The 12,242-nt window shown below is 35.9% G+C and overlaps 1 protein-coding gene across 1 annotated transcript in view; it reads left to right on the top strand.

Annotated features, from left to right (window-relative positions):
- Positions 1–12,242, top strand: part of PCLO (piccolo presynaptic cytomatrix protein) — a 322,162-nt gene that overhangs the window by 201,577 nt on the left and 108,343 nt on the right. The window contains exon 10 of the mRNA XM_088165885.1: positions 7,239–7,364. Within this exon, the coding sequence (XP_088022011.1) occupies positions 7,239–7,364 (126 nt within the window). The remainder of the gene's footprint in view (positions 1–7,238; positions 7,365–12,242) is intronic.

Genomic DNA, 12,242 nt, shown 5'->3' with positions numbered 1-12,242 from the left:
CATATTTATGTCTCTTGTGTCCAAATTATTTTAATTTGAAAAGCACTAGTGTGTGTATTTAAAATACTTTTCCATGAAATATTTTGGCAGCTCAGTTGTTTATGCATTTTTCAGTATATGAACACTTGCTGAAGATCTTGAGTGGATGTAATTGAGAGGGCAATGTGTCTGCTGGCAGTGAAGGTTCCATTTGCTTTCATAGCTGCCACACGGAAAAGGCTGCATAAACAGATCACTGCAACACTGAATGTTAGAGTTCAGTCAAGCCCCCAGATTTCCATGGAGGTTCAGCTGTCAGTCAGTGGCACCTATTGAGCCACTGGTGTCTATCAGTAAACACAGATGAAACTCAGTACCTACAAAGGATTTTATAGATTTAAAGCTGCAGTCTACCATAGATGGCACCACAGATTCTGATGTGACAGATTGTCCAAAAAAGAAGAGACTTTTATCTTCTTTTCAAGTAGATGTGATAAATGCTTCAAGACGTTAATTCATAAAATACTTTATGATCCTTCAAGATGATAACCAGCGTGCGCATCAGCATGAAGCAGATTTGCAGCTGATATAAATCAGTGCTATGCTATTAAAACAACTGCAATATATTTGAATTTCATCAGCTTGTGATTTGACTTCATGTGTATTTTATGCCTTAATTGCCAATGGCCAAGAAATGCAATAGCTGTGTAGATATAATCATGTTTCCAGGAAACAATTTAAGCTAATTTTGTTAGAAGCACCAAAGCAATTCTCCTGAGGACACTCTTGAAAATGTTGTACCTATATAGACAACCAACCTCTGATATGGGTCATCACGTTATGTATTCCAGAGAATTGCATGAGAATAACAATGCAAAATAAAATTTAGGCTGGATTTTATTATACACATTATTTTTCCTGCTGTTTTTAAGTTCCTGAGTTAACTTGGTTTTGTTTGCCTTATCATGTTTCTTTCCTCTCTGTCTCTGTCTCTTCAGACTTTAGAGATTTCTTTATCACATCTACAGTGTCTAAATAATAACTTGCATTTCTTTATGGTACTTTTAACTGTGACCTCTCCAAGAGTAGTCATTGATGTTTTTAATGTGTTTGAGCCTTCTGTTCCATACAGACAATGGAACAGGGTATAAAATTGTTCTGGCAGATAAGAGCCTACCAGCACCCTAGCATATGGCCCGTCTAGATAAGGCTGGAGGAGAAATGAGGAGATAATGTCTACTAAATGAACACGGGAGGAAGACATGTTCTGTCTCCATTCACAGCCAAATAGTGTTGAAATCTTCATATTGTTTAATTTGATGGATATGTTTTCATTGCTATAACATGGTACGTTGGCACATTATAAAGTCTTTCATGCCTAATGTCTCGTTTGCATGCTTTCTTCTCGTGCATTTGCTACCATTGAACTTGACCAAAAAAGATCACCCTTGTGCTTCCTTGCCATAATTCACCATTATGGTTTTGTTCTGGTTTGGAGGATTTTTAATATTATTAGAAAGTGGTGAAAAACATATTTGGACACATCTGTGCATTGGCTCCTGGATCTGAAGCACAACACTTAATCTCTATTTTGAGATTTAAGCATATCTCCCATTTCAACCTACTCAGAATATGTGTTGTAGCCCTGCATTTTGCAGTTTAAGTCCATTTCAATTTTTCCCATTTTACTTCTGTATTTGCTTCAACTTCAAAGCACATAATATCCAAAGGCTTAAGATGGCACTTTAAGACTCTTAGAAAACAAAATCAATAGCATTTTTCAAATATCTTTCTTAAAGTTCAGTCACTTAAAAGTCTATTAAAATTCATATAGGTCTATTTCTAACTGTGACAAAAGTCAGATTGCTGCTGACTTACAGTTTCCTATGCCAATTCGCACAAACACGTGTGATTACTGAAAATCTGTTGTACATTCTAATTACTTTCTTTGTTCATATAATTAGACAGACAAATGGTTTCTTACTTTCAGAAATTAGCCCAGAGGAAATATTTGCTTGAGTTAACACATGAACAATGTTTGCACAGAGCTTCTGCCAGCATTCTCCTGCATGTGTTGAAGTTGTTGCTACTGCATAGGACATATAAGATGATTAAACATAATCAGTCCTTGAATTTGCTGCTGAAATGCTATTTACTTTCATGAGAGAAACCGTCCTTGGAAAATTAATTTTCATTTTTGTGTAAAATCAGACCCATCAACACCAGCAAACCCTGCTGGCCCTTGAGTTGTTCAGTTTTTCGCTGCTCTTTCTTTTTTTTTTTTTTTTTCTTTCCTTTAACCTTTAAGTTATGTAAGGGGTTATCAGCATTTATTTGAAAAGGCAAGTCTAATAATTGCTTGTATGCTGAAATGGTTCCAGGAAATCTAGACTGTTTATACTCTAATGGCTATAATGGAGCTGCTCAGCAAAGCAGTGGAAAGATGCTAAGATTTCACGATCACCCCTGTGACCTGAGAGCAACAGCAACAAATTGGCAACAGCCTGATCTTTATTATCTCCATAAGGGACAAAAAAGACTAAATTGTAATTGCAGAGTTCAGGTTATAGTCAGCATATTCCAGCAAAGTAAATTACAGTATTTCTGCCTTGTTGCTACTGTGACACAATGAAGTATACAAGGAGATAGGATTTCATTGTGTCTGAGACACATTGAGCTAGAGAAGTTCAGAACAAATGTGTCTAAAGGGACAGAAAGTACCTCCGGACTGGTGGAAATAAGGAAAAAAAAGAGTGCTGAATTTTGAAAATACATTTGCAGTAATGCTTACCAGGTCACCAGTGACAGAATTAGTGCCAGATTATTGTTGGTTATGATCATATATATATATATATATATATATTCTGCTTTTTTTTTTTTTAATACATGTAATGAATATGCATCACTGAAACAGTTCATGGCATCTGGAAGGATATGAAATTACAAGTGAAATGTCCTTTTGAAAGTCACAGAGTTGGTTAATTGCCTAAAAGCAAAAAAGGCTATTCAATATTTTTCCTCCAAATATGGATTTCTCATAAAAATAACTGCAGGTATTAAGCACTAGTAGTCTGTGTTAGAATGGAATGGAATGGAATGGAATGGAATGGAATGGAATAGAATAGAATAGAATAGAATAGAATAGAATAGAATAGAATAGAATAGAATAGAATAGAATAGAATAGAATGCAATAAAAAATATGCTATTTCAGTCAGAAGGTACCTACAAAAACCTTATAGTCTAGCTACTGACCAATCCAGGGTGGAAGAAAAGTAAAAGTAGTTAAGGGCATTGTTCAAAAGCCTCTTAAACCCTATCAGGTGTGGAGATTTGACCACCTCTCCCAGAATCCTGTTCCAGTCTTTGACCACCTACTCAGTCTGAACCTCTCCTGGTACAGCTTTGAACTGTTCCCACAAGGTCCATTACTGGATACCAGGGAGAAGAGCTCAGCACTTCTCTCTCCACTTCCCCTCCTCAGGAACCTCTAGAGAGCAATGAGGTTGCCTCTCACAGACTTTTCCCAAACTTGACAAACCCAAAGCCTTCAGACTCTCCTCAGAGAACATTTCTTCCAGCCCTTTCACCAGCCTTGTTGCCCTCCTTCAAGGACCTTGACAATCCTTCTCAAATCGTGGGGCCCAAACCTGTACATGGTACTCAGGATGAAGCTGACTCAGTGCTGGACACAGTGGGGCAATCATCTCTTTTGACAGTCTGGTGCTGCAGTGCTCGATGCCACCCAGGACAGGGCTTGTCCCCTTGGCTGACACTGCTGAGCAGCACCCCCACATCCCTCTCTGATCAACAGCCATTGCTCTCCCCACTTACACTTGTGCCCTGTGTCATAGGTCCAGGATCCAGCATTTCCACCTGCTAAATTTCATCCCATTAATCATAGCTCAATGCTCCAATCTATCTAAATTCCTGTAGAATTGATCCCTGAGGAGTGCTGGTGGTGTCCAGTCCCCAGCCAGATGTCATTCCATCAGTTACAATCCTTTCACCTCTGCCCTTCAGACAGTTCTTCACCAAGAATAATGTGAACCCACTCATCCTGCAGCTGGACAGCTCATCCATAGGGATGCTGTGAGAGCCAGCATCAAAAGGCATAGTAAAATCCAGAAAAACTACATCCAGCACCTTCCTATCATCCACTGGGCAGGTGGCCTAAAGCTTCAAATTCAAATTGTTCATATATTCAGCTGTCTAAATCAGTGGCTTACAAGCTAACTGTAGTGATTTAGTATCCTTTTGTTTGTTTGTTTATCAAAGTATAAAAGCAATTTAGTTGCATGATCAACCTTGTTAAAGTTTAGCATTATATATTTTATTATATATTTTGGTTTGGGTGAGGTAGTGTTTTGGGGGTTTTTTTAGCTTAGCATCCTTCATCTTAAAGCCTTATTTAAAGATTAGATGGGAGAGTAGGATCACAGCCTTGGGAGATGAGTAAAAACAGTTTTAATTAATTATCAGTCTTCTCACTTTGAAGCATCCTAAAAAGGATGGGATTTCTAGGTGGAAAATTCCCTTTGAAGAGACGTTTCCCTGAATATGTTTTCCATGAAAATCAATACTCATAATTCAGAAAGGTGCTTTCTCTTATTCAAATCACAGTGATTTGCTTTCTGGCTTTACTGGTCCTGTGTTTTCTAAAGAAAATAGAAGTTAATTAATCTGAAAATCTAAATGAGGAAGATGAATGTATGGTTATATCAAAATAGCCTGAGAGATGTAAATTACGACTCAAAATTTAAAAAATAAAAACAACAGCAAAAACAAGAGGGAAAAGAGATCTGAGAAAGCACATGATAGGTATTTTTAAACTATCTGCATTCAAGGTTATAAACTGGGCAATGGCATTTCAAACAGAATAGTAAGCTCTCTCTCTCTATATATATAATATAAATTAAACCCCATCTTTACACAAGAAAATACAGCAAGACCCAAGCAATATTTCTTTATCAGACAGAAATCAGCACTTAGAGCTCATTGGGTGAAAAATAGCTCGTTCATTCTGACTACCAGGAATGAAGGTTTTGTAATTAACCTTAATTTAAATTTAAATTGTAATTTAAATATTTTTCCACTAGTGTTTTTGCAACAAACACACACATTCACACACTCACCAACTCCTGTGATTGTCCCTTAGCAAGTATACCTCTACTTTATACATAATGTCAGTCATACATTTGACCTGAAAACATAAAACTACAAGTCCTTTCAAGGTGTCTAGGAATAAAAAATCATCATATATTAGCATGAGAAACTTTCTTTTATTAGTGGTAATATGGACAAAGCCCTCCAAAAATGAAACAAATATATCAGCTAAGATTTTCAGCTCTCTAGCATAGGTATCCATGTGAATGCCTCTGAAATCAAGTGTACCCTCATTTATATGACAAAATCTCTGCCATTCTGTCACAAATAAGTTGTAAGAGGTAGAAAAACTAATCCTGTGTATCATGATAAAGTCCTGACTGTGAGGAGTTCCTCCTCTCTATGATGAAAAGCAGCCCCACAGATATATTGAAAATTCCATGTGTTAATTGTGTGAGTTAAGATATTGTGTCTTTGTTTGTGTTTTATATGAAGAATAGTTGTTTCTTGGATTTGCTGAACTTAATAGTTCCCAGTTGTGAGCTTCAGACCTATAAAAATATTAATGACTCTTTCCATACTGCTTGATCAGAAGTTTTCTGTGCAGAGAAACCCACATGAATTTCTAAGTCCTCAGGATGGATTTATGTTTAAATGTTTTTATGGATGTATGCATTCACTTTATGCAATGAGGTATTTATTTTTAAAAACCATATTGTCTAATTTTCAAAAGGACATTTAGACTCATCCTTGGAATGCTGGTTTTGCTTTCCCTACAGAGTTAGGAAAAATAAACCTTACCTACCAGTCCAAAATTTCAAATTTGCACTGAAATAAGGTAGTTAACTTAAAATATTAATGCAGTTTGTTCCAATTACACTGAAAAATTACTCTCCTCAAAAAAAAAAAAAAAAAGGAAAATCTCTAATTATGAGGAAACCTGAGTCAAAAAGTATACAGATTTAACTAAATTGGGATAGAAAAACTAGTGGAAAATTTTTTGGTCAGAAACACAATGTGGCAATCCTTGCACTGAAACAAACTCAGGGCTGACTTACAAAACACTAATAGCATTATGAGGAAAAGCCTTAATCTAAAAAGACAAAGCTTTGCAAAGAGGTGGTGTGGTGACCTTTCTATAGCTGCTTAATCTAATAACTTTGCAGGTTTGGCTTATGAAATCAATGAATTGAAAAATAATTATTTAGCCATTAAAATAAAGGTGGGTAAATCAGCTTTTTAATTCCCAAACCAAGGTGTGAATCATCTCATATGGAATTTTCTTCATAGAAAAAGCATTGTTTAACTAGTATAGGAAGTGTGGTTTGTTTTTCTTCTCTTTTTTTTTTTTTTTTTAAAGCAAAATAACATGAAAAATTGGCAATGAATAAGATTATTTTATTTTATTACTCTATATTTAACCTTTCTTTTTCACTCTTATTATTTTTTACATATGGGAAGTTAGTGATCTGCTTCTCTCCAGCCAAAATAATGAATGATGAAAATGCTTTTATGTCTGTACTTTTTTTTAAAAAGGAAGAAAATATGTGATTTAATGATGCTTTACAAAGAATTATTGTATGTTTTTCCCACCATTAATTTGCACATTCTTTGATGTGAAAGATGTTGATTAAAAGCAAATATTTAAGAAAAATAATGGCATCTGCCAAGTATAGGTTCATGTAAATGCTGCTCAGAAGAGCAAGCTCAAGGATCTCTGTCAATATCTCCATAATTTTGTGATTCTAAAAGCTCAGATATTATAATTTGTCAGCTAAATTGCATGCATGTTGGAGGCATATGATGATATCCTTTGAATCCACACTTCACCTGGATTTCTAGCAATTTAATTCAATTTCTTAATACTGCAAATAGATTGTCAGAAGAAGATAGGATTAGCTTCAGTGAAATTTTTAGTGACTCAATAGTTTGTGTTATGTCAGTTATGCAGTAGTTGCTCAAGAATATCTTCCCAAAGTTAAGTCTTTGGAAGAGCATCAGATGTGACTGCAGTTAACCCTGATCTTCCAGCCAGAGACAGAAGTTATTTGGGACATTTTCAGTAACCTCTGATGACTTGTTCTCTTCCTTTCTTTCCAGTGAATTATTCATTGCTTCATTTCTGTTCAAAGTTTTCTCTTTCTTTTGATCACAGGCAATGGACTGGGAATCCGAGTTGTAGGTGGGAAAGAAATTCCAGGAAGCAGTGGGGAAATAGGAGCTTACATTGCCAAGATCTTGCCTGGGGGCAATGCAGAGCAGACGGGGAAGCTTATAGAAGGTAAGATAAATGCATTATTAAAATATGGAGACATGAGACTGTTGGGAGTTTGTTACAATTATTTATAACACACATTTTCTCTTGTGCAGTGGATGCAATCTTGTGCAAAGAATGAGATCTAAACCTCCATGATACTTAAAGCAGAAAAGGCATGATAGAAAATGATTTTATGACTTTTATTGCCAAAAAGAGTTGCCACAATGAGCATTATTAGGGCATGTTTTCAGTAATAGGTGTCGTCGTGCTGTCTGCATGGTCACATATCATCAGCATATATCATGGACATGGTTTTTGAAGATCTTGAACCTCTCTTGATCATCTAAATATCCGTGTTTAAAATGACCTATATTTCTTAGTTGCACAAGTAAAACAGATCCTGTTATCTCCCAGTTACATGCACTAACTTTTTTCCTAGCTCCCTAAAGTCATACTCAATGTTGCCTGTTCAATTTAAGGTAACCATCCAACCTGCCTCAACAGGCAACAAAGAAAAAGAGGTATCCACAGAAAAGCAGTTATTTCATCTAACTTAAACTTCTGTTTCAAGAACTCAAAGTGTCTTCCTCCTTTAATTGGCTTTGAAAAAACTGCATTAAACTTCACATAATCCTTTAGGCTACCAAAGCTAGGTGGAATGAATTTGACTTCATTATCAATACATTTTCTAGCATTATTGCAATGTGATGATTTTTTCTAATAATTTATTTCTGTGATGGCGTGATGCCACCTTCTTTTTATAACTTTCTCTTTTTATAGCTGTTTTCTAGTTCTCTTTTACATATCTGTATGCACCTGAAGTGTCAATCTATCCATGGACAAAAATAGAGTACATTTTTTTCAATTCATTCAACTATTATTTTTTTTTCTTAAATAAAATCATGTACACAGGGAAAAATAACAAAATAAGATAAGCAGGAAGAATAGTTCTCCCAGGCAGAATTCAATTTACATAAGCTTTCTGAATGGTAAACAAGTAAAAAAAGTCATGATTAAATCAAAAGCACTTTGCAGGCAGAAAAACTGAGTAAATTGATTAAAAAATGTATTTACAAGGGATAGTTTAATTCTTCTGTGGGAATTACAAAACAGTGTCACCTGCATTCACCTCACAGCTTTTTACATCCTTGGTGTTTTCTTTGCCAATATTTTAATGATATACAACAACAAAAAAGCCATAAAAACCCCAATGTCAACGAAAATTAAAAATAAATAAATATTTTGACCTATAGAGTTGATTCTGATATGCATTTTTAATGGGTAGTATGTTACTCATCAAATGATAGAATATTGGGGGTTTTTGTGCATGAATGATGAAAGAATTGACCTAAATTTTATGTATTTTGAAGCAAATATTTGTTTTGGCTCCCTCCATACAAAGTAGGTCTTTCATAACTGTGCTAGATCACGCATGCATTGTTTCAGTACTGAGCAAGTAAAGAGGAAAATGTGGTTATTCAACATTTCCCCAAGGCTGGACATTTCAAGAAAGAGAATGAGTAGTTATAGTTTGGAATTATCTGTGATCTTTTGATTTATTTTGCCAGGATTTTTTCTGGAAATTGAAGTTTAAAACAGTTCTTTACTCACCATATTCACCAGATTCATTTTAGCAGTGATCAAGAACATCTTGGATTTACAATAACTACAGGAGAAATCTGGCATAGAAATTGACTTTTTAATCTGCTCACATAATATATTTTGAATGGTTATTCCTATTCTATGGCAAGATGAATATGACAGTAAAATATTTATTCCTTTGTTTCATTCTCTCATCATATGTTCAGTCATGTTTCTGATCCAACCTTTATAAAAGTATCCTAGATTTGGATAAGTTGGCATAAATCAGCTCCATCAAAATCACTATATTTCATCTGTCGAATTTGTCCATACAATGCCTCAGAATATGTTTCAGTATTGATGTGTTAAATATTCTCTCAGAGAGAAAAAACACTTCCTGCAGAATGCACTTTGACTATGACATACAAGACCAACATTTTCTCTCACTGTCATTTACCTTTAGGTCTTGCCTTCATATCTAGTTTACTTTTTATGTTATTTTAGGTGGTTATGAGAGATCAACAAAGAGTATTTTCTATTTCACTGTGAGTTGTGGCTGGCTTAGTGGAAATATGGCTGGTGTCCATTTGACCTCTACCCTCCAGAAGTGCTAAAATCCACTGAGGTCTTCAATCACTCTTATATGAATCTGTATAAATCCAGCCAGACTGCTAATCTTACCAACATGGCTGATATTGCTATCTCTGAAAATAGAGGCTGGCCTTCTTTCCTTTTTCAAGTTATTTGCTATCTCTTACACCACAGAGGGAAAACATAAAGAAAACTTTGTATGTTGTTATCTGTAAATGCAATTACTTTTTTTCCAGTAATCATGAGTCACTTTTCCTGACAAAATGCTGTGTGACTACAAGTTAGAGTATAAACTGAGTCATCAAGTAAACGTATACTAAAGTCATTACAAGTTAATGTCTTGACTTATTAGCCTTTCTAAGAACATGAATCACTGTGAAAAATCTCATCAACTTAATTAATTCCTCTAATTCTTAAAACACTGGGTCAGGTCTGAAAATCCTACCAATAGCATAAGAAACAAGGATGCATTTATTGTGGTTATGGAGGAAGACAAACTCCTACCTGCTTTCTGTATGACTGCATATAAAGAAATGACACAGAGATAGCATTCCTATCCTTAGGGAATAACATAAAATTTTAGCCTATTTAAAAAGCTTTGGAGGAGTCTTAGTGCTGAAAAAAGTTATTTATAGTTCTGACTGGCAAATACCAGTCTTCTCAGTTCTCTCACCTTGAATTGCTTTCAAATGTCAAAAATATCTCTGATTCATCACTCATTGGTGTAGCAAAAACTGGAGGTGGAAGACTCATTCCACCGAGCTCATCAAGTGCAAGGACTATGTCAATTTGATAGATGTGTCTGTGCTCTCCCTCGTGTTGACAGAAACAGTTCAGCTACATTCCACCTGGTGAATCTACCAACTGAGTGGCATTTCAGCCAGCATTTTCCAGAAACAGAAGAACATAGAGTAAAGAGAAGAAATAAAATGTTTATGTGTGTTAGCTACTCTTACAAATTTGCTCGATGCCCTCAGCATTCCAGTTTTCTTATTTTGATACCATTTTGATAAACTGTCTCCTAGGAACTGATCAACAACAGGTGTCTTTATTCCAAGTTTTCAATCAGCCAGGCAAGCTGTGTTGCAATGGTTAGGTCATCTGATCTTTACTGAGATGAAGATATTCCTTGAATTTCCAGTCTCCTAGAAATTCTTGTAAACTAGCATGGTGAAAAACTAATGGTGAATTTGATTTGTGGTGATCTTACTGCCTTTGCTTATACCTCACTCAGCAACCCTGACACTAGTCAGACTTCTGTTAACCTTATGTGTGCATGTCTATTTTTAATATGTATGGATCATTTAAATTGTATCTTCCCAAACTTAAAAACGGGAAAATTATATATAATGAAAACTAAAATTCTTATCATGAAAAATACTGGTATAGAACTTCCTAAAAGAGAAACTACCTGATAGACATACTGATAGTGAAAGAGAATGACACTTGTTAAAGCTGTTAAGTAAGTCTGAGTGGAGAACTCCACTGCTGTTGGAGAGTTCCATCTTAGATGTGATCTTAGTTAATGGTGCTCTCCCCTCAGTCCAACCATTTAGCACTTGTTTTGGTCTAGATTAATAATTACTCTTCTCAGGATGCAGAAAACATTGCTCATGAAAACTGTGAGGGTCCTCTCAGAGCCACCTGCCTTCCAGTGTGGGTAAAAGCACATCCAGTGTCCTCAGCATCAAAGTCTAATATTGATAATAACTTCTTAAATGTACTCAGTACCTTTTAGACTTTGATTCACCTGCTAAGAAAGAGATGGTCAGCTTTTCTAAATCCATTGATTGCCTCTAATGGTGCTGAAGTTTCCCAGGCCACATGGCTGGTTCCCCTCAGGAAAGTGTTTTAAATTAGTGGGTCTTTGGGAATGCTAGAGATCTCTTTAATCTTTAGAAAACTGCAATCTCAGAACTTTAAGATGCCTTCAGGAAATGAAACTGACATCTCCCTATTTCCTCTTATCCCTATTTATTCATGTTCTTTTCCTCTCACATATAAACATACATATTTTTATGCATTCAATTCTCACAATTTTCTTCCATAAGAAGACTTTTGATCCAGAGGTCTCTCTCTCTAATATGGGGTCAAATAGCACTAGAATCATTCCTCAGATTGAGACTTAGAGCCTTCCTTTGGACTTTCATGGGATGGCACAGCTTATGACCTCTTGGATCCACAGACCATAGCCAGAGTGTCAACAAGAATACTTTCTCACAAATCTGGAGCCAGTAGAGAGAACGTGTTCACTGCTTGTCAGCAAGCAACTTTCCACACCAAACTGATGTATGAGATGAACAGGGTGTGCCAAACAACATGCTGTTACTGGCAAAAGAGAGCCTCATCTAGACCAGTGGGAAGCGATTTCCACCCAAAGCAAAACATGGCAGAGGAAAGGAGAGAAGAGTTATTTGGATACCCTCCATCAGACAGCAGCCTAGCTCCTCACCTTCAGCTCACAGAAGGAGGCAGACCCAGGAAGCCCTGTCTGAAGCCTGCCTTAACCAAAATGCTCTACAGCTCCCACCCATGGTGTGGACTTTGGCTTCTGACCCTCATTCCATTCAAGCATCAGTCTTCATAATGGAAGAATGTATGCTGGGAGATTCTTCAAAGGCAAAGAAGAAAAAGTCAGGTTCAGTGGGACTCTTATCTATATGTGTCCAAGTATGGTTAGCACAGCTCTTCATTATTTCCAGAAATGGCAGTTAATTAAAAGGAAAATTA

This window comes from Sturnus vulgaris, chromosome 5, assembly GCF_052056855.1.
Source record: "Sturnus vulgaris isolate bStuVul1 chromosome 5, bStuVul1.hap1, whole genome shotgun sequence".
NCBI classification, from domain to species: Eukaryota; Metazoa; Chordata; class Aves; order Passeriformes; family Sturnidae; genus Sturnus; species Sturnus vulgaris.
Note: the sequence above shows the minus strand (reverse complement) of the source record. Positions and strands in the feature narration are given on the sequence as shown.